Genomic DNA, 26,142 nt, shown 5'->3' with positions numbered 1-26,142 from the left:
TGTTTGTCTGTGAAACTGTGTATTGTTCCTTCTATTATGAATGAGAGTCTTGCTGGGAAAAGTATTTTTGGGGAGGCATTTATTTCATTGAGTTTTTTCACTATGTCCCACCACTGTTTTCGGGCCATGAGGGTTTCATCAGAAAAAATCAGCTGTGAATTTTAAGGATGCTCCTTTGTAAGAGATTTCTTTCTTCGATCTTGCTGCTTTCAGAATTTTGTCTCTGTCTAAGGTTTTGGTCATTTTGATCAGAATGTGTCTTGGGGTATTTTTATTCGGATTTCTTCTAGCTGGTACCCTTCGGGCCTGGTCAGGAGCTCTTAAGCCTCTTCCATGCTCACATCCCATGAAAGTTTGGGGCTGCTTCTAAAAGAAACCACGACCTTCTCAGGAGAACTTCACCGGGTCTGGAAGGAGGCAAAGCCAGTCAACACGCCTTTCTTCATGGGAGAAAGGCACTTGGGGAGGGCTGGAGTGACAGCACAGTGGGTAGGGTGTTTGACTTGTACGCGGCCAACCCAGGTTTGATTCCTAGCATCCCATATGGTCCCCTGAGCACCGCCAGGAGTAATTCCTGAGTGCAGAGCCAGGAGTAACCCCTGAGAGCCTGGGCATCTGCACTGGGTCTGTGCACGGGGCCCTTGTCAAACGCACATGGAGCAGAGAGAGGCGTAAAGTGAATTTCATTTGGGGGGAAAGTGGGGGCCCTCCAAGCAGCACTTGGGGGATCTGGGGGCCCTGCCCATGGTTCTCAGTCACTCGGAGCCATCAAGCCATCATGCAGTTCTATGCACTGCTCATAGGACTCTAAGGGTGCAGCTGGGCAGGAACGCCGGATGTAGGGTCCTTCAAAGGACCCTGAATCCATGAAAGTTAGCGGTTCCTTTCTAGGTCTGTATCTGGAAGAGTAGAAATGCATACTACAGGGCTATGGCAACCCCCAGCCCACAGCAGTCTAGGCAAGGATGGGGTCACCACTGCCTATCTACTGACATCAATGACATGCTGTCTACCCACCCATCAGAACATCATCCGCCTTGGCAAGATACTCATAGCATCCTTATTTTTGGTCTTTCTACGCCTCAAGTAGTCCAGTTCAGACCGAGAGTTAGATGGGTGATTGCAAGAGGCTGAAGAAGGGGCGAGGGGGAGCGGAAGAGGGCTCAGGGCTTTAGTTCTGCAAGATGGGAAGAGCTCATATTCCCACGGACAAAGCCCAGGAGACAAAAGGAGGAAGTGCCGCCCCTCTGAGACTGCTGCAGAGGGGCCTGGGAGTTTCCTGGGGGGCTGTGCAGGGCCGCGGGGATGCATGCGGGGAGGCCGCAAGGTTTTCCTCTTACTCCTACCTGGCTCTCTCCTAGGCAAGTCTAAGAATGATACTGTGGAGGTAGAGAGAGCAACGAGCTAAGTACAGGTGGGGATGTGGACTCTACCCCCAGCACCGCATGGCCCCCACCCCTGCCCTGGCACCACAGCCAAGACCCTCCAGCACTGAGCTTAGAGAAGCCTCCGCACATTGCTAAGTGTGAACAGAATGAAAGAAAACAGAATGACACCTCCCGGGCTGGGCTCTGAGAACAGGGGCCCACAGCCACCCTTTCCCCTCAGCCCCTGAGGCCCAGATGCTGGCTGAGGTGGGGGGCTACCACTACCACGTACCTTCCTCAGCTTCCCGTAGTCTATGAGCTCGGGCCGGTGTCGGTGGATCAAGGCACAGAAGCCGAGGCCGTCCTTCCAGCTGCCGGGAGAGAAGGTGGAGCAAGAAAGAGGATGAAGGGGCTGGAGCGATAACACAGCGGGAAGGGCATTTGCCTTGCACATGGAAGACCCGGTTCGATTCCCAGCATCCCATATGGTTCCCTGAGCACCGCCAGGAGTAACCCCTGTGCATCGCTGGGTGAGACCCAAAAACCAAAAAAAAAAAAAAGAGGATGAAGGCTGACCTAGGACAGAAGCAACCGGCTTCTTCCAGGGAGGAAGAGGTAATGCTTCACTCAGACAGGACATGGGGTTGAGGATGCACATGTCGGGGAGGACCATGTCTTCCTGTCATGGCCTGGTACATGGGGGGGGGGGGGGCAAGGCTCTGCAGGACACTGGGTATATGGTGAGATTTTTAAAAAGCCATCATGCCACGCCAAGGTCATGACCCTCTCTGTTTCGGAGCACCAGGCGGGAACAACCTTGGGAATGGGCAGACACTGCCCTCGGGAACTGCTCAGGAGCACAGATACTAACTGCTGTCAAAGTCACTCGGGCAGCCCCAGGGGACACTGATATTTTTTTTTTTAATTATTTTATTTTATTTTTTATTAGTGAAACACCATGAGGTACAGTTATAGACTTATAAATTTTTGTGCTTGGGTTTCAGTTATACAATGATCAAGTACCCATCCCTCCACCAGTGCCCATCCTCTACCACCACGGGTCCTAGCATCCCTCCCACCCCCCATCCCCCCCGTCCCACCCTACCTCTGTGGCAGGGCATTCCCCCTTGTTCTCTCTCTCTTCTTTTGGGTACTGTGTTTTGCAAGAGGGGCATTCAGTGGCAATCATGTTTGGTCTATAGACTACTTTCAGCATGCTTCTCCCACCCTGGGAGGGTCCTCACAACACTCTTTATTTGGTGCTCTCTTCTCTATGTGAGCTTCCTTTTTCAACTAGCACGTGTGGCTGGCCTTCCAGTCATAGAGCAAAATTCCTGGTACTAATCTCAGCCATTCCTGAGTGTTAGTCTCCCATTTTGTTGCTTTATGTTCCCCAGATGAATGCAATCTTTCTGTGTCTATCCCGCTCTTTCTGACTCATTTCGCTTAACATGATACTTTCCATGTAGTACACTTGTATGTAAATTTCATAACTTCATCTTTTCTAACAGCTACACAGTACTCCATTGGGGACACTGATATTCTAAACTGAAAACAGAGTGCAGTGGGTAGGGCGCTTGCCTTGCACAGGGCAGACCCAGGTTTGATTCCCCGTCCCCCATCTGGCCCCTGAGCACCACCAGGAATGCTCCCTTTAGCACAGAGCTAGAAGTAAGTGCTGAGCACCTTCTCCCAGTCCTTGACGCCTCCTTCCACCAGCGCCTCTGCCCAACTCCTGAGTGGTGAGGGACCCCGTGAGCAGGCCAGGGCATGCTGGAGCCCGAGCCGGAGGGTGGGGGAGGGGGGTGGCGCTCACCTGATGTGGAAGTTCTGGATGTTGACATTCTTGTAGGGGGCCGTCTTCCTCTGACACCACAGCAGCAGCCCCTCCTTGGCAGACGTCTCTGCGGGGAAAGGGATGTGAGCACAGAGGGCAGCGGGCTTGCTTGGTGGAAGGAGCCCCACAGTGGGCATGGGGTCTGTGTTCTGTCACATGGAGTAGGGACATGGGGGGGGCCACACAACATCATCCCCCCCCCCCCCGGCCAGATTCCAACCCTGCTGCTGCCAGGCCACTGGGTCTATTTTCTAGACCTTATTTAAGCACTTACCTGAGAGACACAGATGCAGGCTAGGAGCTTTGGCAGAGAGGAACAGACACACTTGCCGTCCAGCCCGGGACAGAAAGGGATTATTTCCCTACCACTCGCTTTTGAAGACTGAGGGGCCGGAGCAATCATACAACAGGTTGGATACTTGTCTTGTATGCCTACCCGGATTTAACCCCTGGCCTCCCAAACAGTCCCCCCTGAGCCCTACCAGGAGTGATCCCGGAGGACCGAGCCAGGAATCAGCCCAGAGCCCCACTGGGTATGGCCCTCCCCAAACAAACAAAAGCCTCCAGAAGTGATACAAAGTAAACAGATGACCACTCTGGAGAGACAAATCCAAAGCACTCCAGAAAGGGGCATGCATGCCGACAGGGCATCGAGGCCAGGAGAAGGAGGGAGGCGTCAAAATGCCTCATCAGACTTAGCCTTCATCTGAAAAGTCAGGCTACCTTTTATTCAATGCATGGGTGGAGGGCACTGACGATGTGTCCCGTGGACCAGGCTCTGCAGATATGGAAGGGTTCCCAGGCAGCGCCAAGCACAGAGGGTGGCAAACCACACCACCCTACATGGGTATGGTGTCTCCAGCAGGTCAATCTGTACCTGTGAGGCATGTGCATCAGCAGCCTCATGGCTCCTTCAGACTTTTAGATACCCCAAAATTGCTGCTGTGCCTTTGACCAGACCCCAAAATCTTGGGGCAAAGTTTACCAAAAAAGTAAACGGCCAAAAGTTAGGTATGTGGGAGACACACCCACAAACCACCTCTAGCTCAGCTATATACTTGGAGGCATGGCCTCTCTGGTTCCTGATTGAACTGCCTAACGGCCATGATCCCAAAGACTCAGAAACAAATCTCAAAACCCAACGGCTTTTGGCAGAAATGCGACCGGTCCCTGCAGTAGGCTACCAGTGCTGGGTCACCCCAGGTGGGAATAGGTTTTGTGCCTTGGCCTGTTCCCCCTGGCGGCTCGGGGGCCGCCATCCACCAGAGACCATTGGACAGTCAGGTTTGGGCCTGCAGTGATGAGACACATGGGGCCTCATGGAATGGGGGTGGAGCTGGCCCTTTCCTCCCCACCTCAATGAGACTGTGAGTCACCGCCCACGAATGGCCTCTCTGGCTCCTGATCAAGCTGCTTAATGGCCATGATCCCAGAGACTCAGGAACAGATCTCAGAACCTAGCAGGTTTTGGCAGGAAACCTTTCCAGATTTAATTGCTAAAATTTTGGAATTTCAAAATTGCACAGCCACTGTGCGACATCATATATTATTCATGACCAGCATTAGAAAACAAATTTTCTACTGTTGCCTTTTCAGCAGACCTGAGTGTTGGGGTAAAATCCCAAATAATAATGATGGGTGTGGTGTCGAAATGTTGAATGTAATCAAAGTAGAGAGAGAGTGATTTGGAAGTCATCTGCCCCACAGGTCAGGAGAGGGATGGAGGTAAAGGTAAAGGTAAAGGCCCTCCCGTTGATCATCGATTTGCTCGAGCGGGCCCAGTAACGTCTCCATTGGAGACTTTGTTGTTACTGTGTCTGGCATATCAAATACTCTCGGTAGCTTGCCGGGCTCTCCCAGGGATGGAGGTATACTGGGGTTTTTGGTGGTGGAGAATGGGCACTGGTGAAGGTACAGTTGTTTCATTGTATGACCAAGACTTAAACCCGAAAGCTTTGTTATTGCTCTCATGGTGATTCAATAAATATAAAAAAATGGGGGGAAAAAAGTAAGGTGGAGTTCATGAAAAATACAATCAACCTAATCAGTGGCTGAATAAATAGCAGTATTCCTACGTAAAAAATAAATAAATAAATAAAATGTTGGTTTTAGGGCCAGAGCGACAGTACAGTGGGTAGGGCAACTGGCTGGTCATGCACGAAGCCAACCTGGGTTCAATCCCTGGTGTCTAATCTGGTCCCTGGAGCAGACTACCTGGCTCTGCACTTGGTAACTACCTGGAGTTGTTACCGAGTGCAGAGCCAGGAGTAATCCCTGAACATCACTGGGTGTGATACCCCAAACCAAAAGAGGAAAATCCAATAAAAAAAATGCTGCTGCATTCTAAAATATTGGGTTCAAAGTGAACAGGTCATGTAGACAATAATGACTGATCTCATTTACTTTCAGTTCATAAAGTAGACTTTGTAATGACAAACAATTCTTGCAAGGATAATTTAATACTTCAAGCACTGCAATAATTTAAAAATAAAGTTTCTTCTCTTAGCTCAAGCTCTTCAGAATTATGACGGGATTAAAATAATTATTAGAGTTGACAAGTAGTCAGCCCAAAAGAAGCCAAGTCATCAAGAAGGCTAGTGGAAAAATAGACCAAGGTCTTCTGTCAATAGACCTACCCTCAGGGACCACCTTTCCATCTTTGTAGCTGATTCAGTCTTAAAAAGCAATTAGCAAATAGACTGAGACTCTCATGTGGTTAGATCACCAAGTCTCATACCAAGAGTTTTATATCTGTAGAAAACCAACTGGTGGATTAGAGAGATTGTGCAGCGATAAAGGCTCTTGCCCTGCATGTGACTGACCCGGTTCAATTAACAGCCCTCCACAGTATGGTCCCTGAGCCCTACCAGGAGTGATTCCTGAGCACTGCTGGATGGAACCTGTTAAAACATTATCTATCATTTTATAATCATCACAGCATATATACTAAGTTATTACAAAGTAAATACAAGCACGTCAAATAAATTAGCTCAAAATCTGCTGGAATATAGATGAAACTAAATTTAGAGATCACAGTCCTAGACCATGGAGGCCTCTTGCAGACAGGAAAGGTGACCGGCAGGGGGCGCTAGGGGAGCACAGTATAGAACTTGGTCAGGGCTAAGACTCGCTTCCAGAGCTCAGACTCACCTTCCACAGAGATGTCCTGGATGGCAAAGCGAAGGATGATGGTCCAGATCATGCCCAGGGTCATTTTCACATTTCCATCGACGATTTCTGTACAAACAGCAGCAGAAGTCATCAGAATGACTTCGGCAAGGCAGAGGTAACAGCCCCTGCACTCCTGCGTTTGTGACTTTGCTTAGGAAATTAAAGACTATGTGTCTGCTTCTGAAAGGGCATCCTTGGAAAACAGTGTGGTATATCTTTAAAAAAAACAAAACAAAACAAAATGGGCTGGAGCAATAGCACAGAGGGTAGGGCGTTTGCCTTGCACGCAGCCAACCTGGGTTCGATTCCCAGCATCCCATATGGTCCCCTGAGCACCACAAGGAGTAATTCCTGAGTACATGAGCCAGGAGAAACTCCTGTGCAATGCCAGGTGTGACCCAAAAAGAAAAAAGAAAAGAAAAGAAAAGAAAAGTAAAACAAACAAAATGCAACTGGTCCCCAGGCCTGCGGTACAGTGGTGCAGGGCCTGCCTGGCAGGGACCAGGCTGACAGATTTGGTCCCCGGAAGTAAAATGTGTGAAATGTCCACAACCAAGTACGTGATGCCCACTGGGTTTCTGAAACTGCAGAGAAGGGAAAGGAAGGGGGTAACGGGAAGCTATCAGAGTTGGGAGATGGTACAAGGGTTAAGGCACTTGCCTGGCATGTAGCTGACCCTGGTTCTATGCCTGGCACTGCATCTGTGCCCCCCCCCAGCCCCGCCCTCCACCCAGCACCACTAGCAGTCACTCCTGAGCATAGAGCCAGAAATAGTCTCAAGTCATTGCCAGGTACGGCCCCCAGCTCCACTTCCCCTTAAAAAAAAAATCAGTTTTAAAAAACAAAGTTACTAATCGATCACGTGATCCAACCATCCCACTCTTGGGGATTCATCCAAAGAAAGCAAAAACACTAATACAAAAAGACAGATGAACAAGTATGCACTCGTATTCACCGCGGCCTGGATGAGGGCAACACGGCCATGAGGAGATGACGGGGAGCATACAAAGGGACCACCTCCCCAGAGCCTATGCCTGCCAGGTCTGCATCCCATAACCCCACCCTAAAGGAGAGTGGAATGGGGTGGGGAGATTTGCCTTTGCATACAGCTAACCTGGGTTCAATCCCTGGCATTCTAGATGTTCCTCTAAGCCCCAACAGGAGTGATCTCTGAGTGCAGAGTCAGAAGGAAGCCCTGAGCACTGTAGGGAATAGTCCCCCAAAACAAGAACAAAATAGAGCAGAATGCATTAGCAAAGCTGGACTTTAAGATCTCATCGCCTTCTGCAAAGCACTTTAGCACTGTCCTCCCGTTGTTCATCGAGTTGCTTGAGTGGGCACCAGTAACGTCTCCATTGTGAGACTTGTTGTTTCTGTTTTTCGGCATATCGAATATGCCATGGGGAGCTTGCCAGGCTCTGCTGTGCGGGTGGGATACTCTCAGTAGCTTGCCAGGCTCTCTGAGAGGGACAGAGGAATCGAACCTGGGCCGGCCGCGTGCAAGGCAAACACTCGACCTGCTGTGCTCTAGTCCCGCCTGGCTAGTCTGAAAGTAGTGAGTGGTCACAAGGTCAACCTAAAGTCAACCTGCTTTCTGCAAAAGGGAGGCAAAACTTGCTGCTGCACATCAAGGTTAGTCACTGGGACCGCTGGGGTGGGGCAGTGGGGCGGGGCACCTGTACTGAGCATGCAGGAGGGCACAGAGAAGAGGAGAAACAGTGTCCACTTCGGACACAGTATAAATGTATCTGTTCCCCCTCACCAGGGGTCAGGGGCTTTCCCAGGGCCCCAGACACCTCCAGCAGAGGCCACAGTGCAGAGAGGAAATGTACCAGCACACATAACCCTGAACAAGTAAAACATCCAGCTGGCACTTTGCACAGAAGCGGGGGAGGGACGCGGAATCCACTAATCTGTAAGAATCTGTTCATAACGGCTTGAGATATATTTTTTAAACACCCTTTCATTTGCAGTCTCCAACGGTTCAGCCCCTGGTAATGCTGAAAGAATTTATAGAGATACAGCTAGAGATAAGGGAAAGACGAAACTCACAATGAAGAGTGAAAAGACATGAATGACTCAATCCTCCGTCAAACAGGGCATGCAAATAACTGGTATAAAAAGAATGTCCTGTCCCACTCATAGGTATGGAACTAAGATTATCTTCTTCCCTGCTCTTCAATGAGCCAAGTTAAAAAATGTGTGATGGAAGCAAGGTTGCCACATAGCAGCTGGAAGTGTAAGCAGGCGAAATACCAAACCAAGCAAAAAAAAAAAAAAAGCTTGTGGAAGATGGTTTGGCCACAGGGCGCTTGAAGCTGTGTGTCTGACAGTATTATTTTGCCTCAAGGACTCTTCCAACCCAAACCCAGAAGCATGGGTAAGGCGCTGGCTATCAGGTTCTTGAGGCTGGAGGTATGTGAGTTTGGAAAGGCTCAGGAACTCCTTAGACCCTTCTTCCGACTGAAAGCCTCACAGCTGGACCAGCACAGTAGATCCTCAGGCAAAGATTTTAGTAACATCAGTGTAAGACATAATAATGGTCACACACTGACTACTAATGGTCTAAGGTTTGATAATCCCATTTGCCTTTGGGTTGTAACAAACACTTGATCACTTGACACCCCGTTACTCATTGATTTGCTCGAACGGGCACCAGCAATGTCTCCATTCATCCCTGTCGTGTGCTAGTGAAGCCCAATGGCGTTTGCTTGTTCTAGGAACATTTAGAGCCTCAAACTGATCGTTCAGGGTCTTGACGAAGAAGTCTGACCATCTCGTAGGTGGATGGCCATGTGATCTTTAGATGTCCCATGGAATCCAGTCGGTAATGGCTCTAGTCCAGCGGTCATCTCCAAATCTCATTACATGTCCAGCTCATCTGATTTTTAATGCCTTGGCAAAAGAGACAGCATCCCTGATACTTGACCATCAATGGAGGTTGGAACTCCGGATTCTTTCTGTCATTTGAGTGAAGCGTGATACTCCAAGCATAGCTCTTACGATTCCTCTTTGAGAGACCCGAATAGCGTTCTCATCCTGTTTTTGTAGGGCCCAGGTCTCACGTAACAATAAAGGCCCTCCCGTTGATCATCGATTTGCTCGAAAGGGCCCAGTAACGTCTCCATTGGAGACTTTGTTGTTACTGTGTCTGACATATCGAATACGTCACGGGTAGCTTGCCTCACGTAACAATGCATGTAACAAACAGTATGAGGTAAATCTGTTTATGCCTGTGGGGTGGTGGGTATGACTGAAGACACTGGTGGAGGGAAGGTTTCACTAGTGATGGGATTGGTGTTGGAACATTTACGGCCATAAACAACTGTATTATGAACAACTTGGTAAATCGTGGTGTCAAAAATTTTTTGGGGGGGGGTTCACACCCAGCGATGCTCAGGGGTTACTTCTGGCTCTGCACTCAGGAATTACTCCTGTCGGTGCTTTGGGGGACCATATGGGATGCTGGGGGGTTGTGTGCAAGGCAAATGCTCTACCTACTCTACTACCTCTCTGGCTTCTTTGGTGTTAAAGTTTTAAAAACAAAACAAACACAATACTCCAGGGTTGGGCTGGGAGGTAATCAGGGTCAGAGGTGAGGAGTTCATTCGTGAGTGCCCATGGATCCCTGAGTACTGCTGGGACACAGCCCTGGAGACCCCCAAGTACCACAGGGGTGGCCCCAGTGGGTCCCAGCGTGAGCAGGGCTGCATCACTGGGCCCCAGGCCCCCTGGGCAATACTGGGGGAGGGGGGCCAGAAAGAAAACAAAGGAAACCCCCATGGATCCACCTCAGAGTCCCGACCCCCAGAAAACCACGACCCCCCCAAAGCGCTCCCCTGCCTGGCCTGTCCCTTCTGCCCTTCCCCATGAGACTCTCTTCAACCACCCAGGTTGTTCCCTGCATTACTTCTGCCATCTGACAGATCTGCAGCTTGTGCCCTTTCTGCAACATGCAAATGACAGTCAGCGGCTTTGAACTGGGCACAGAGGATGTTTCTAGCATGTAGACAGGGGGAGAAAAGGTGGGAGGGAGGGAGGGAGGAAGGGAGGGAGGAAAGGAGGGACGGAGGAAAGAGGGACAGAGGGAAGGAGGGATGGTGGGAAGGAGGATGGTGGGAAGGAGTAAGATATGGAGGGAAGGAGGGAAGGAGGGATGGAGTAAGATATGGAGGGAAGGAGGGAAGGAGGGATGGAGGGAGGGAGGGATAAAGGAAGGGAAGGAGAGAGAGAGGAAGGGAGAAAGGAGGATGGGAAGGAGGGATGGATAAGGGGAGGGAGGGATAGAGGCAGGCAGGCCCATGGAGGTGTGTGGGCCAAGGGTACACAGGCCTGTTCACCTAAGAACAACAGCTTAGCTCCTATAGGGCAGCACCCCTAAAACTGAAGATAGGGGCCAACAGGAAGACCCTTACACACCCAGTGAAGAGCATATTCATTGGTCATTCATTGATCTAAATGACCCGTAAAGCTTTAGTACAGGGTTAAAGCACTTGCCTTGCATGTAGCAGGCCCCAGTATGATCCCCAACACCACACATGGTCCCCTGGTACAGCACGAGGGGTCACTCCTGAGCACAACCAGGAACAGTTGAAGTACCACCAGGGGTGGCCTGAACCATCCCCCACCCCCACATGAAAACAGATTACAGTGGAAAAGGCAGGGGCCGAGTGTATGAGGAGTGTAAGCAGTAGCTCTCAGGGGAGGGGGGGGTGAAACACACACACACACACACACACACACACACACAGAGGACAGGCAGCTTCTTGCAGGGAGGGGCCACCTAAGCCAAGAAAAGTCCGAGGAATTCTTAATGACTAAATTCTCACTCATACCCAATTCTCCAGAAAACCAAGAGTCTAAATTAAAGAGAGGTGGGTGTGGTCAGTGAGCTGCCCTTGGCCACACCAGTCCGGTGCTCATCTCTGGTTCCAGCTCATCCTTCCCAGAATCTCTCAGCAACACACACACACACACACACACACACACACACACACACACACACACACACACACACACTTCCCCATTCCTGCCTCTTCCTTCTCAGAATCTCTCTGCGAACAGCAAACACTATCTCAGGCAGCTTTCTGACAGCAGGGCCCTAGAATTCTCGTCTGAAAGGGTCTCGTCAGTGTGGGGCTGAGCAGAGGAGGGGATCATGGTGCAGCTTCGTGCTGCTGTGGAGGGGACAGCAACCCAGGCTCTATTCCCGGCACCAGAGCGCAGAGTCAGGAGTAGCTCTGGCTCTGATGATGCTGCTGTTACAGGACAAATCCACAGGCCAGGCAGGTGTGGGGCTGGGGTCACTGGGCCCAGGGGTCGAGACACAGGACCCAGGGGTGGGAGAACAGAAACCCACAGTCCAGGCACAGGAGGAGGGGCCTTACCTTCGGCTCCGATGGATACCAGCTTGACGCCCTTGCTGGCGATGAAGTCCAGGGCCTTGTTCACGTTGGAGATCTTGTGCACCCGCATCTTGCCCCTCTCTGGCTTGGCCAAGCGCTCACCTATGCAGAGGGAAGAGAGGGGAAAGGGAGGCCCGGATTATTACCCGGGGGTGGTGGCCGCTTGCCCAAACCCTCACCCAGACCCGCCTGAGTGCCACATGCAGGGCAAGCCCCTGGAGGCCCCCTCCACTCTCCTTCCCTCTCAGTGCTGACCTCCTGAGGCTACAGGAAGCCCTGAAGGTGTGTCGGGGAGCCTGGGTGGGAGCTAGGGATAAGGGGTGCATCAGGAAGAAGGAAAGAAGGGTTCTCGAGTTGCTTGGGAGGTGCTTGGGGGCATTCACCTGTGGGGGTCAGGAGAGGGGCTGCCTGGGGACCCCGCCAAGGCCTTTGTCTGCGAGAGTAAACACAGGTGTGCTTGTCTCCTGGCTTCTGAACCTGGTAAACCCCCAGGAAACATACACCAATCCATGCACCAGAAGGGATGGACACTCCAATGGGCCCCGGCAGGGTCTGCCCGCCTCAACCCCCCATCGACAAACCCTAGTCTCCACCAACACAGTGCAGGGAGCCCTCCGCGCCCTTGGCTCCAAGTCAAAGCCCCCACTCCATGGGCCACCCCAGCTTCCATGAGGGAGTTTCTGTGGCTCAGGGTTCAGGGCCAGAAGCTCAGGGAAATGCGTTGACATTCTCCAAACACCCACTGGAAAATGTCTCCGGGAAGGGACCATCCTGGGACCTCCTCAAAGATGCAGAAAGTCTCTCCTTTGTGTGGTGCGTGACACGCATACTCAAACCCAGATGGGACGCCGTAGTGGTCAGTCCCTCCTGCACCCTCCAGGGCTGAGAACCACCACTCCCAGCCTCCCCATCCGTATCTGCCAGGGTGAGAGGGGAGGAGGAGCAGCACCCGGAGGCGCTCTGCACCCCAAGCTTCAGGGAAAGAACAGCCTTCCCGCCTGTGCTGGGACGAGCTGGGGATTTCACGAGCTCAGACTCCAGCAAGCACCCCGCATCCGAGCACTAAAATGCCCCAGCTGCTCCTCCCCACTGGACAGAGGGAAGGACACACACACACACACACACATGCACACACACGCGCACGCGTGCTACACACATGAAGCACAAGGCACACACACATACATGGCACATAGCACATACATAAGAACAGGTATAGACACATGGCACACAGCACACACTCAGTACACACATACACACTGAACACATACATGTAAAACAGACTGAGCACAGGACACTCATGTACATACGACACACAGCACACATGGCACATAGCGCATGCATGCACACAGTGCACACATGGCCCAAACATGCCTATGACACATATATAGCACACACATAAACACAGAGAACACATGTACATATATGACACACATATACACACAGCACACATGATGCATGCATACACAGAACAAATGCACGCATACACGCAGAACATATGTATACATACAACATATATAGCACACATACAGAACACATGTACACATAGGACATGCACATACACACAGCACACATGACACACACATATACACACAGCACACATGGGACATACACCAAACACATATACACAGCACACATGGTACACATATATACACACATGGCACAGGTGGCATAGACAGCACACACATATGCACACGTGGCACAGAGCACACACAGAGCACAAACAGGGCACACACATGAATCATGACACAAACATACAACACCCAGCACACACACACACTTACCTGCCACACATGCACACAACACTCATGCACACGGTGCACAGACATGGCACAGATGACACAAACATACACCCAACACATGTGTGACACAGCCTATGCACACATACACACATGCACACATATACACCCACTGGCGCAAGCCCCATCAGAGTGGGATGCCCATGGGAGGAGGCTCAGGTCATGCTTCTTAGGCTGCTGAGCTGGGGGCACCCGCCCGCCTCCCCCACTGCACCCCAAGGCTCTGGCTGAGGAAGTGCGGGTGCCGAGGGGGACCCAGATGCCGCTGAGCAGTCCTGCTGCTGTCCCAGGCTGCTCCCTTCTCTCTCTGACAGCCCAATGCCCCAGGGAGGAGGCCAAGGCAATGTCTGGGCGACCCCTGTCCCCCCACCTGTCCTCCAAAGAGAAGGATCTTTGGAACAGCCAGTAGTGTTTGATTGCCTTGCATGTGGCCCACCCAAGTCCAATCCCTGGCATTCCATATGGTGGCCCGAGCCCAGCAGGGGTGATTCCTGAGTTCAGAGCAGGGAGTAAGCCCTGAGCACTGTCAGGTATCCAAACACAAACAAAAACAGAGACACGCCTGCTCACAGACAGGGACGAGGCCCTGGGTTGCAGGTGGCCAGCATAGCCATCCCTTTTTTCATGTTCACGCTGTAAAAAGTCTGTGATCGTGCTGTGTGTCACAGACATGGAGACAGTTCAGAGCACGGGGATGGAGATGGGACAGCCCTGGGCCCCCAAGGAATGCAGCCCAGAGTGGGGAAGGAGGGAGGGAGAACGCACCCCAGCGATCACCCAGCTAGATCACCCAGCCACGGGGACTGATGGAGGCGGAATGCTGCGAGGGCACAGGGCCAATCATGGGGACCTGGGGGGGTCTGTAGGCCTGGGAATCATGCCCAGGAGTTCTGCCTCATTTAGACTCGGGGGGCAGTGCAGTGGGGAAGAACCCCCCCCACAATTTAAAGGAAAGCGGGAAGGCAGTTCTGGTAAACCTAAACCAAGAATTCACACCTGGGCTAGAAATATCACCTTTGGATGGACACCTAAAGAACTAAAAGTGGGATTTAACCGACACGGGCACACCTCACTTTATCACGCCCTGCTTGCGCGTATTTGGAGAAAGGGTCTTGTTACAAATATCTCACAGCAGCCAGGCTGCAAGTGGGGAGTGGGGAGGTGGAGTGGGCTAGGGTGGAGTAGGGTGGGTTCCCTTCCCAGGCAGGCAGACAGGCACACCTGCTTCCTGTCTCCACGTGCATTTCACCTCGGAAGGGGTGACGTGCTTCTGGACTGAATGCGAAGGTCTATCTAATGGGCTGGACAAGGGAACTGCCAGACAAGCTTGCAGGAACAGCTTTCTGTGTGTTGGGACACCCCCATCCCTGTGAGTGGCTTTACGGCAGCCTGGAGCCCACTGTCCTGTGCATTTCTCTGTGGATATCCACAGCAGCTCAGACAAAGCAGGGCCCAGCTGAAGAATCCTTCCAGGGGGAAGTGGACTCACAAGACACAGGGTGACAGCTGCGACAGACCCTCACGCAGACAGGGAAGGGGGTTCTGACATGGGTGAGCACAGGGACAACATTTCTGCTCTGGGAGGAGGGGGTCCTCATCTGGTTTTGCACTCAGGAATCACTCCTGGCGGTGCTCAGAGGACCCTATGGGATGCCAGGGATGGAACCCGGGTAAGCCACATGCAAGGTAAATGCCCAACCCGCTGTACTATCACTCTGGTGCCTCTGAGGACACTTCACTCAAGGGAGTTAGAGCATCACAGAAAGCACAGAGATGGATGGCTCGTCGCAGACTCAGTCACGATGACAGACCAGGAGAACGAGGGGTTCCCAGGGGTTCCCAGGTGGGAGGGGATGAGGGGAGCTGGTGTTTAACAGGGAGAAAGTTTCAGCAAGGGAAGGTGAAAAGGTTCCAAGGGCGGATGAACAGGGCTTCATGATGTAAATGATGGACTTAATGCCCCTGAGCTTAATGCCCCAAGCACTCAAAATGATCCATTTATTATATTTAGCTTTTAACAGAAGCCACAACCAGGGGTGCCTGGGGGAGGTCAGGGCCTCTCTCAATTCAGCCCAGGCGAGCCTGTGGGGTGGTATGTGGGCTGGGGCCGGGGCGTGGAGCATGGATTCAGGAGGGTTCAGGGACCACCAGGGCTGCTCTCAATTTACGTGTGCTTGTGGAGTCGGGGGGACACGCAGTGCTGGGGCTCAAGCATGCCGGGCCCCTTTAGCTCTCTCCCCAGCCCCAGGTAGTTGTATTTTGTGTACTATATTCACACACACACACACACACACACACACAATTTCACCTGTAAGAAAAAATATTCTCGGGGCTGGAGAGATAGCATAGCGGGTAGGGCGTTTGCCTTGCATGCGGCTGACCCGGGTTCAATTCCCAGCATCCCATATGGTCCCCTGAGCACCGCCAGGAGTTAACTCCTGAGTGCAGAGCCAGGAGTAACCCCTGTGCATCGCTGGGTATGACCCAAAAAGCAAAAAAAAAAAAATTCTCAAGTCTTGGCTATAGAGCAGGGTGTACACCTTCAGAGCACAGCATGGGTGTAAGGGCCCCGGTTTCATCTCTAGCACCCCTTCACCCCCAAAAGGCATTGGTTTAACAACAACAAAAACAACATAAAGGCAGCAGCCACGGCTCAAGCAAGAGCAGAGAGTCTCGGGAAGATGAAGGGAGGACTGTGAGTAAAGGTGGAGGAGGAAGAGGTGACAAGCCAGCAGGTGCCAGCCCCAAGGAGCCCGGAAGCTCTATTCCAGAACACGGGCAGCGGCTCAAGCCCCAGGGAGGCAGGAGCAGTGGCACCATATTTGGGCTGCTGGATGGACGCTCTGGCTCTGCGTGTGTGTGTGTGTGTGTGTGTGTGTGTGTAGTAGGGGGACTGGAGGCAGCCCCATGCTGGGCTGGAGGTCCAGGAGGAAGCAGAGAAGGAGGAAGCAGAAGGGGTCTAGGGGAAGGGCAGGGGCTGGGGAGAGAGCACAGCAAGCGGGTAGGGCATTTGCCTTGCACACGGCCGAGCCGGGTTCGATTCCCAGCATCCCAGATGGTCCCTTGAGCACTGCCAGGAGTAATTCCTGAGTGCATGAGCCAGGAGTAACCCCTGTGCATCGCCAGGTGTGACCCGAAAAGCAAAAAAATAAAAGGGGGGAAGGGCAGGGCTGACGAGGAGCAAGGGTCAGGCACGGGAGCAGCTAAAGGTGGCTGGAAGAAACAGCAGTTATGTCCTGGCAAGGGCTGGCAGAGGTGAGCACGTGGGGGACATGCTGGAGGACACAGAGGGGGGGCACCCAGCTGGAGAGGCCCAGGGAGCGCAGAATGCAAGAGCAGATGCAGGAGCAGGTGGAAGGCAGAGTAGATAAGCCCGGGAGTATATAAGTCCGATAATAAGCCGGGACCCAGGGGCATTCGAGTGTCAGGGAGCAATGTCAGCTCAGGCTTTCCCTCAAAGCTCAGCACTGAACCTTGGGGCTCACCCTTCGAAAGATGGGTGGAAAGATGTTGGCAGGAAAGCAGAGAGACACATCAGGAGAATCCGTTCCTTCCTCCCCATATCTGGAAATCCAACACCAAGGTGAGGGTGGGGGTGGGGGATGGGGGTGGGGGCCTGGATCACGTGGACAGAGGCTGGGTAGCTGTGGCAGAGGAGCCAGAGTTTGGAGAAGGAGGCATGGAGGAGACAATCCCGACCACGGAATCCAGCAGCCAGCAGGAGACAGGCGCGCCGAGACCCGCCTTCCGACCCTGCCTTTTTGCAGAGCGGCCAAAGGCCAGCCGCAGGGTGTTGTCTGAGAACAGAGCCCGCCAGGGCGGTGCCAGGATGGAGGTTCCTCATCTGAGGTTGCACATGTCACCCTTACTTCTTTCAAGAGATGCACAGCTCGCTGTGGTGAGGGCAGAGCAGAAGCGAGGACCGGTGGAGGGGGGACAGAGGGAGGCTCTGCACGCCCAGCGCTTACCTGAGATGACCTCCAGCAGCAGCATGAGTTTCAGACCATCCCGGAAGTCCTCCTCGATGTTCTCGATCTGTGTCCCGGCCTTGCGGAGGTGGGAGTTGCACCAGGCTGTGAACGTCTGTGCCAAGGAGAAAAGAGAGGGCGGTCAGGCTCCTGCACGACCTGTGGACTTTCACAGGGGGCTCCGTAGGGCCCCAGGACCAGGGTGATTCTTTTATCAGCCACCATGAATGGCACCAGCAGGACACACAGGGACAGTGGCCTCTGGGGATATCCCCTCTGGACCCCCCCTCCCGACGGACCTCCTTCCAAAGCCACTGTCCCCACACACTCTCAGAACTGACCTCCTCACAGTTTTAAGGACAAAGACCCCCCCTGAAGCAACGCATTAAGCGTGATGAACATCACAGGGCAAATGCATTCTATTCAACCCCTGTCTACTTGGCAACTAGCTAAGGGAGAACAGATTCATCAATTGGGTCAGGGCATCTAATCCAGAAGCATTGTGTTAGGATCAGGGGGATGGCAACTAATCCAACGTGTCTGTGTTTGGGGAGGCACTGTAAGCTACAAATACCTGTAAGAGAGAGTGACAATATGGAGACCGTGAAAGGCCATCACCACTGGGGACTGTAAGCATGCTTTAAGAGCGGAAACCTTGAATGAAGCCCTTGACCAGACAGACAGGCCTCAACCAAGCTGTAGAGGCAAACAGCTCCACCTGGCGGCCCAAATGAGGAACGGGGCAACGCGACAAAGTCCAGAACCAAAGCATGGGCCCAAGGCTTTCCCTTTAACTTGACAAGGCCTGAAGCTCTGGCCAACTCCTTACAGCTGTATTGCCCCACGGGACAGAAGTGCTTCATACTCAGCCCTGGAGTCCCTCAGAAACTCCAGGCTGCTCTGCACCCTGGGGCTCCAGGTCCCTGTTGCCGCCCCTCTCCCATTCCTCCATAGCAGGACATAGCCTCTCCCTTCCCACCTGCCCTCGGCGCTGCTGAGGGGTGATCTGACAGTGGCAGCCACCCTTTCTAGAAACCTCTGTGCCTCCCAAAGGGTCACCAGACTCCTGACCCTCACCCCACTTCCTCTGGCCCTGGGGAACTCCGAAGGGAAGTGGCAACGAATGGGCAGGGGGTAGGGAGAAAGACCTGGCCATCAGGGCCGAGAAGCACGGGTTGGATTACAGCAAGCGGGAGCCTTGCCTAAGTACAGTCGGCACGAGTGGGAAGGAGCGGGAGGTGCTACGATACTCTCCAACTTTGAGCCTCATCTGGAAAGTGGCTAGGAACTTATATTTAGGACTGGTGGGGGAAGGTGCTAGAACGACACCTGGCTGTGTCCAGGGTGCTTACTCCTGACTCTGTGCTCAGGGATCACTCCTGGTGGTGCTTAAGAGGCCCCGCTGTGGGGCCAGGGATTGAATGTCGGTCAGCTGTGTGCAAAGCAAGTGCCTTAACCCCCTGTACTTTCTCTCTGGCCCCGTCACTGGACACTCACCGGCACAGAAGACTCCTCTCCTCCCCCCCACCACACATCCCCTCTCCTGCGGCCAGCACTCCCAAGAGACACCAGAGGGCTTGGGGACAGTGAGTTGCGGTAAAACTCCAGCAAGATGGAAGCAGACCATGCAGGCAGGGGACATGCCCAGACTCCTCAGCCCAGAATGTCCCCTGTGCCTTGCTTTGCCAACTAACACTCCTTTTCTAACATCAGGCTAAGCTCTCACCTCCTCCTCCAAGAAGCTCTCCTGAGAGCCACCTGCCAGGCCTACTACGATAGGGGCACAAAGACCACCTCATCCTGTGTCCCTCTGTCACTCCCACCACGGGGCCCTCGCTGAATCATTGCACATGACCACCCCATATGATCCCTTTGAGCCCTGTCAGGAATGATCCCTGGATGCAGGGTCAGGGGTAACCCCTAAGTACTGCCAGCTGTGGCCCCAGACAAAAACCAAACGAACTTGCCCTGTGCTGTGGATATTCTAGCGGCCGGAAAATGGCCGTAAAATGGAACCAGGCAGTGCAGGATGGCAAGCTGAGAGTGTCCTGGGAGCCCCTCCCACACCTGAGGGTAAAGATGGTTTGAAAAGTCTGAGAAAATGATGCCCGCTGGGGTTCCATGTTCTCTCCCAGCTGCCCTCCGTCCTAAGGCTGGTGTTATCACCGGGCACTGGGGTTGGGGGTGGGCTTCATTCTCTACCACCATCCCAATTCCCCCAGCACCTTCCTGGCCCATGGCCAGGGTTCTTCGGGAAACACCAGCACCCCCAGCCCACCCCCTTGACCACAGGGGTGCAGGGGGTGGGGCTGAGATGCAGGAGGAAGAGGTGGCTTGTGGGAAAAAGAGTGCTTGTGTAAGAGGGAAAGTACTGTTGAAAGTGCACCGGCCCGTTTCCTGGGGGTTCAACCAGGTTCAGAGGCCGGGAGACAAGCACACCTGTGTTTGCTCTCGCAGACAAAGGCCTTGGCGGGGCCCCAGGCAGCCCCTCTCCTGGCCCCCACAGGTGAATGCCCCCGAGCACCTCCCAAGCAGCACAGCTGGCAGGAAGGCAGGGCCTGAGCCGGAGGGGGACAGATGAACGGGTTGCTCTGGGCCTGGCCTCCATCCTAGCTCCAACTCCTCAGCCACCAAGGGATCCCCCTCACCCTCAGCTTCCCGAGGGCAAAAATGGAGCCTGTTATGGAGTAGAAATAACAAGAACAAGGAGGAGCCTGCTGTTTCTTCATTTCTTTTTTCTTTTTTTCTTTTTTTTTGCTCTAAGGGCCAACCCCAGCAGTGCTCCCAGCACCGTGCTCCAGGGGCGGAGGGAGTGAGGGTGGGTCTTTGCGGTGCTCAGGGGACCATGCAGTGTTGGAGATCAGACCTGGACCTCCTGCATGCAAATCTGGCGCTTAATCGGCCTGTGAAGCTCTCTCTGACCCGGAGCTCGCCAAAGAGGTTGTGGTCAATAAGGAGAAGGCGGAGACGCACTAGCTCTCCTGTATGGACAGGTCTTGGAGATCTCACTTCTCCGTGCTCCCAGCCCACATCCTCCTCCCTGTGTCCAGTCAGCAAGCTTGGCCCTAGGTCTGACCATCAAGTGTCACGCTGAGCTTTGAAGGGGCCACACTGTGTGTCCAAGGACTCTTTCTGAACTGGTGCCAATGTTTCAGGAGAGTGACAGTAACTGTGGCAGTGGTGGGTGGTAACAGGGTATGTGCAGAAAGACAAAAGCAGAAGTAGCTTAACCCTTACCGGGGGATGGTCCAGCACCACTCCCACCCCCAACCTCAGTCTCCTGATCTGTGAAATGGGGCCCCAAACCCATTTCCTGGGATCGTGCAGATCCACACAGCAAGTGCTCAACACAATCACCCACTTGTGAGGCACCATACATGACAGCAATTATTAGTTGGATGAGGAGCAGGAAGGTGCAGGGAAGACAATGTGGGGAGAGAGGAGAGGCCCAAAGCGGGAGGTACAGTGTGTCGCCTGCCACAGGCACATGCTCACTGAGAGAAAAGCCCGAGCTGGCCTGATTCTTGGAGAGATCCAGGAAGCGCTTGGAACCACCGGTCTTGGGATATATTTATGGGTTCAATTACACTGAGTCAGACGCTGACTGTCCAAGCAGCACGTGGCTCAGTCTTTGGGCCCGAACATCCTCAGGCTATGCAGCTGGTCCTAAGTATTTCCAGGAGTGACTGTGGGGGACTCTGAACAACTGCTAGGGTGTCCCCCCTCCCCCACCCTTAGTAAATAAGACATCCCATAAGCCCTCCTCTCTCTCTCTCACACATGTACACACACACACACACACACACACACACACATACACACAAATAAAGGGAAACAAATGGGTAAATCTGAGTTAGGAATCCTAGAATTGGGGCTGGAGAGATGGTACAGTGGGAAAGGAACTTGGCTTGCATGATGCCAACTTGAAGTTTAACACTTGGCACCTCATATGGTCTCCTGAGCCCACCAGCAGTGATCTCCGAGCACAGAGCCAGGAGTAAGCTCTGAGCATAGCTGAGTGTGACCCAAAACAATGACAACAACAACATCAACAAAAGCCTCCTACTCTTGGGGGTCTGAAATGGGAAAATAGGAAATATTTTTTAATTTCCTAACAAAAACTTAGACACACAGTTAAAACAAGCCTGGCGGTCAGCATCCTAACAGACCACCCTGTCAGCGGCCACCTGGGGACTGGGAGCAGGGACTTCCTGTGACTGAACATGGGGCTCCCCTCACCTGAGCTTGGTCAGTGACTGTCATAGGGATATCAGGCGGGAACACTCCCACACACGCAGACAGCTATCCCGATCGAGGCCAACGTTGGCTGCATGAAGCTTCAGCTCTTTTCCCACCGGGCATATGCTGCTGAGGTTAATGCTTCCTAGAAAGCAGGCTGATCCATGACCATGCCGGGGGAAGGAACTTGCCAAAGGGAAGGGAAATGGACAGAAGAAACAAGAAAAAAACCCTCCTCCAGTGCAGGAAATGCTCGCCCAGGTCAAGCATGCAAAAGAAAGGAGGCTGTGGGCATGAGGACAGTCTGGCCACCAGGAATTGCAGGAGAACATTACAATTAGCCCTGCAAAAAAGACTCATAAAATATGAGTCAAGGTCCAGGGGGAGAGAGAGAGAAAGAGAGAGAGAGAGAGAGAGAGAGAGAGATAACAGTGGGTAAGGCACCTGCCTCGCACACTAACCCCTGGACAATCCCCGGCCCCTTACATGTTTCCTTCTCCCCACCAAGCCCCACTAGAAGTGATCCCTAAACAGCACCAGGACCAGGAGTAAGCCCAGAGCACAGCTGGGAATAACACCAAATCCAAACATAAAGATATTTGTCAAGTTATGATTCCACCATCTACTGGACAGATATATATATATATACATATATATATGTCTTTTTGAGTCACACCCAGCAATACTCAGGAGTTACTCCTGGCTCTACTCTACACTCAGGAATTACCCCTGGCAGTGCTGGGGGGGACCATGTGGGATGCTGGGAATCAAGCCTGGGTTGGCCGCATGCAAGGCAAAAATGTCCTACCCGCTGTGCTACCGCTCTGGCCCATCTACTAGACAGAATACTACATGACCAAAAAAATGGCTTCTGCCACTTTACTATTATGTAAAACATCATTTGCAATCTATTAAAGAAAGCAGGAAGCGACTGAATAGTTTGTAAACTATTAGCCATCATGGAAAAGTGTCTGAAACAAAACATGGAAACACAAGTGGGGCCTGGGCTCCAGTCAAGGGACTGAGGGTGACCTGCCACTAATGCACTAACCCCCTCCCGGCTACTGCCCGCCCCCCTGCTCCTGACCGGTCTCCCTGCTATGCTCGCTTTTCTCCTGCTTACTGGCCAGGAAGCCAAATGAGGTCGCATCCAGGCCCATCCAGGCCAGCTGCTCAGAGCTAATCTCACTAGAGAAGCCTCCTCAGACAAAGGTGCTATTTGTCGCAGGGAGGAGTAAACAAGATAAGGCACCTGCAGCCAAACGAGCAGGCCAACAGCCCTGCATGTGCTGTGACCACACCCCGCCCTGAGCGCAAGCTGCCTCCCTCGGCAGGTCAGAGGCGCAGGCCAGGGGCCAGGAGAGTCATTGTTCATAGGACAGTGGCAGGAAACCTGGGCCCTGCCCAGGCTCACACAAGTGACTGCAGAGGGGTCACTGCAAGCCCCCTTCAGCGAGGTCACCCTCACGCCTGGCTGCTGTCCCCGTGCACACAGCTGGCTGATGGAGCACCTCAAGACAAGAATGGGTTCCCAGTGGTGGGCTCTGATCCAGATCAAAGGAGGTCACTGAACCCCCTCGGGACAGTGTCACCTCCAAGACACAAAGGCCTCTGTGAGAGGGTTTGTCTTGGGCCCGCCAGCGCCCGACCCTGCCAAGGAGACGCCTGCTGTTAGTTTACTGGACAAACGTTTTGTGCCCAAGTCGCCCTGGATGGGCACCCACAGGGCAGGGACGGAAGGGCGAGGAGACGCCTGTTATTAGTTTACTGGACAAATGCTTTGTGCCTGCGTAACCCTGGATGGGCACCCACAGGGCAGGGATGAAAGAGCCCTTCCTCAGAAACACCTTTTCATTTCTTTTCAACCGTGGGACTGTGCTCCAGGATGCCTATCTATTAAGAGAGAGAGAGAGAGAGAGAGAGAGAGAGAGAAGCGATTCCAATGTGTATAAAGTCCACTAGTGTGTTCATTTACCTCGCAGGTCATAACTGTGTGGTGGGCGAGAGCGGACTCAGCTCCCATGGGACTTGAAAGGGAATGCAGGTGAGAGTTCACTATTATCAATGAAAGAAAAAGGGAGGGGGGAAGTTCTCCAAATAAAATGGAAAATGTTAGCCCATCTACTTATTGCTTCTTGGGTCACACCCAGCAATGCTCAGGGGTGACTCCTGGCTATGCACTCAGGACTTAAACTTACTCCTGGAGGTGCTTGGGGGACCACATGGGATGCCGGGGATTGAACCCAGGTTGGCTGCATGCAAGGCAAACACCCTACCCGCTGTACTATCGCTCTGACCCCAATTTACTTAAAAGCAGTTAGAGAAATAGGGTTTTGTGTAGAGAAAGGTATTCTCTACAGAGGAAAAATCCGTGTGCTACATCAGTGTAGAAGAGTATAAAGAAATACCATCACCAGGGTCCAGGACAAGAGGATAAACCTGCAACTGTGTAGTGTAACCCCACCCCTACCCCAGAAACTGTACGGGGAGATGACGGATGGCATCCCCTGGGCATCCCATACAGGCTGGCTTCCCAGGTGGTCATCCTCTCCCCACAGGAGAGTGAGCCCTGGTCCAGGCACAAGTGATAAATCGGCTCCAGGGGCTAGAGAGCGAGCTCAGAAGGCTGGAGTGTTCGCTTGGCATGTGGAAGCCCTAAATCCAACCACCAGGTTCCCCAACACTGAGCCACAAAGAGCCCTCAAGCACCACTGGGTGTGGTCCCCAAACTCAAACAAACAAACAAACAAACAAACAAACAAAATAACTCCTCTTAATAGGATCAGAGAGACAGTACAACAAGGGTAAGGTACTTGCACGTACAGACCTGGGTTCCATCCCTGGCACCCCAGATGGTCCCCTGAGCTCCAACCAGGAGTGACTAAGCAAAGAGCCAGGAGGAAGCTCTGAGCCCTGACATGTGTAGCCCCCAAACCAAAATCAAGCCCCCCAAAATTAATAATTAAATCAGTCCTGTTTCCCACCTCACTACAGCTGCCCAGTAGAGTCAGTCCCTGTGGGCACGTGAGGCCAGGGGCCTGGAGAGGAGGGGCCCAGCCCCTGAGGGCAGGGGTGTAGCTGCGGTCACACTCCTGAGAACCCCCCACCTCACCGCCCCCGAGTCTCTCTGAACTCCACAGGCATCCAGGCTGGGGCCAGGGCGTGGACGTGGGATGGTCGGTCGAAACAAAGAGCTGCCCAGAGAGATCTCAGATGCCCGTTGTTCTGGGACCGTAACAGGAGTATCTGGTTAACCTATCGGGGGGCCGAGTGCCAGCCTTTCCGTTTCCAAGCAAGCTGTCAGCTGGTTCTGTCCCAGATGAAAAGCAGAGGCCCTGAGAACATCTCCACCCAGATCTATTTACTTTCCGCCCACCTGGGAGTGGCTGCTGAAAAGGTCGGAAGCACCAGGCGGTTCCTTCCTCAGCTCCGCTCGGGAAAGGGTACCTGTGTAACAATCTGTTCTCCCAAGCCCTGTGAGTGCTGGGGTCCCCCTGCAGGTGCTGCCAGAAGAAGCCTTGGGAACAGGACAGGGCCCAAGAGAAGGGGCCGGAGCCTCAGTCCTCCCCCTCAGCTCCGCTCTTGGGACGGGATTCGTGCCAGCCTCGGGAAGACCCTCCAGCCAATGCGGATGCCATGTAGACCCACAAACACAGAGTAAGAAGGAACCACATCAGGGTCCAGGGGCTCCACAATACTTCAGCACGGTGTCCTCAGTTGACACTTAAAGAATGAAACTCCAGGGCAGGAGAGATAGTACAGTGGGTAGGGCGCCTGCCTTGCACATGGCCAACTTGGGTTCGATCTCCGGCCTCCCATGCACCACCAGGAGTAATTCCCCAGTGCAGAGCCAGGAGTAACCCCTAAGCACTGACAGCTGTGGCCCTGAAACGAAAATAAACGAAAAGATATTCCAGCTGGCCTTTGTCCCTCCCTAGCTGTGTGAACTTAATTAAGCAGGAGAGGTCTCAACGGCCTCATCTGACAGGTGTGGTGTGGGGTGAGGTGGGAGTACAAGGGGGATACATAGTCTCATTATCTGGGGGCGAGGGGTATTATAGCTCAGTAGTCGGTAGTCAAGCAAGTGCATTGCATGTATGAGGCCCCGGGTTTTCTCTCTGGAACACACACACACACACACACACACACACACACACACACCACTGTGGATGCTGGCCTTGGCCAACCTGGTTTCCATCCCTGGCATCCCACGTAGTCCCCCCGAACCCACTGGGAGTGATCCCTGAGCACCACCAGGTGTGGAAACACACACTCTGTTTTTGGTTTTTTGTTTTTTTAATTTTGGGGGTTATTTTTGGGTCACACCCGGCGATGCACAGGGGTTACTCCTGGTTTTGC

The 26,142-nt window shown here is 53.1% G+C and overlaps 1 protein-coding gene across 3 annotated transcripts in view; it reads right to left on the bottom strand.

Moving 5' to 3' along the window:
- ACTN1 (actinin alpha 1) overlaps positions 1–26,142 on the bottom strand; it is a 105,708-nt gene that overhangs the window by 33,164 nt on the left and 46,402 nt on the right. For all 3 annotated transcript variants that reach the window (XM_056134365.1, XM_056134363.1, XM_056134364.1), the window contains exons 2-6: positions 17,545–17,659; positions 11,763–11,882; positions 6,355–6,441; positions 3,184–3,271; positions 1,660–1,738 (exon numbers count right to left, since the gene is read on the bottom strand). In XM_056134365.1, the coding sequence (XP_055990340.1) occupies positions 1,660–1,738; positions 3,184–3,271; positions 6,355–6,441; positions 11,763–11,882; positions 17,545–17,659 (489 nt within the window). The remainder of the gene's footprint in view (positions 1–1,659; positions 1,739–3,183; positions 3,272–6,354; positions 6,442–11,762; positions 11,883–17,544; positions 17,660–26,142) is intronic.

The sequence above is a fragment of the Sorex fumeus genome, unplaced genomic scaffold (genome assembly GCF_029834395.1).
Source record: "Sorex fumeus unplaced genomic scaffold, SorFum_2.1 ptg000098l, whole genome shotgun sequence".
Lineage (NCBI taxonomy): Eukaryota > Metazoa > Chordata > Mammalia > Eulipotyphla > Soricidae > Sorex > Sorex fumeus.
The sequence above is the reverse complement of the archived record's forward strand: the minus strand, read 5'-3'. Positions and strand labels throughout refer to the sequence as shown.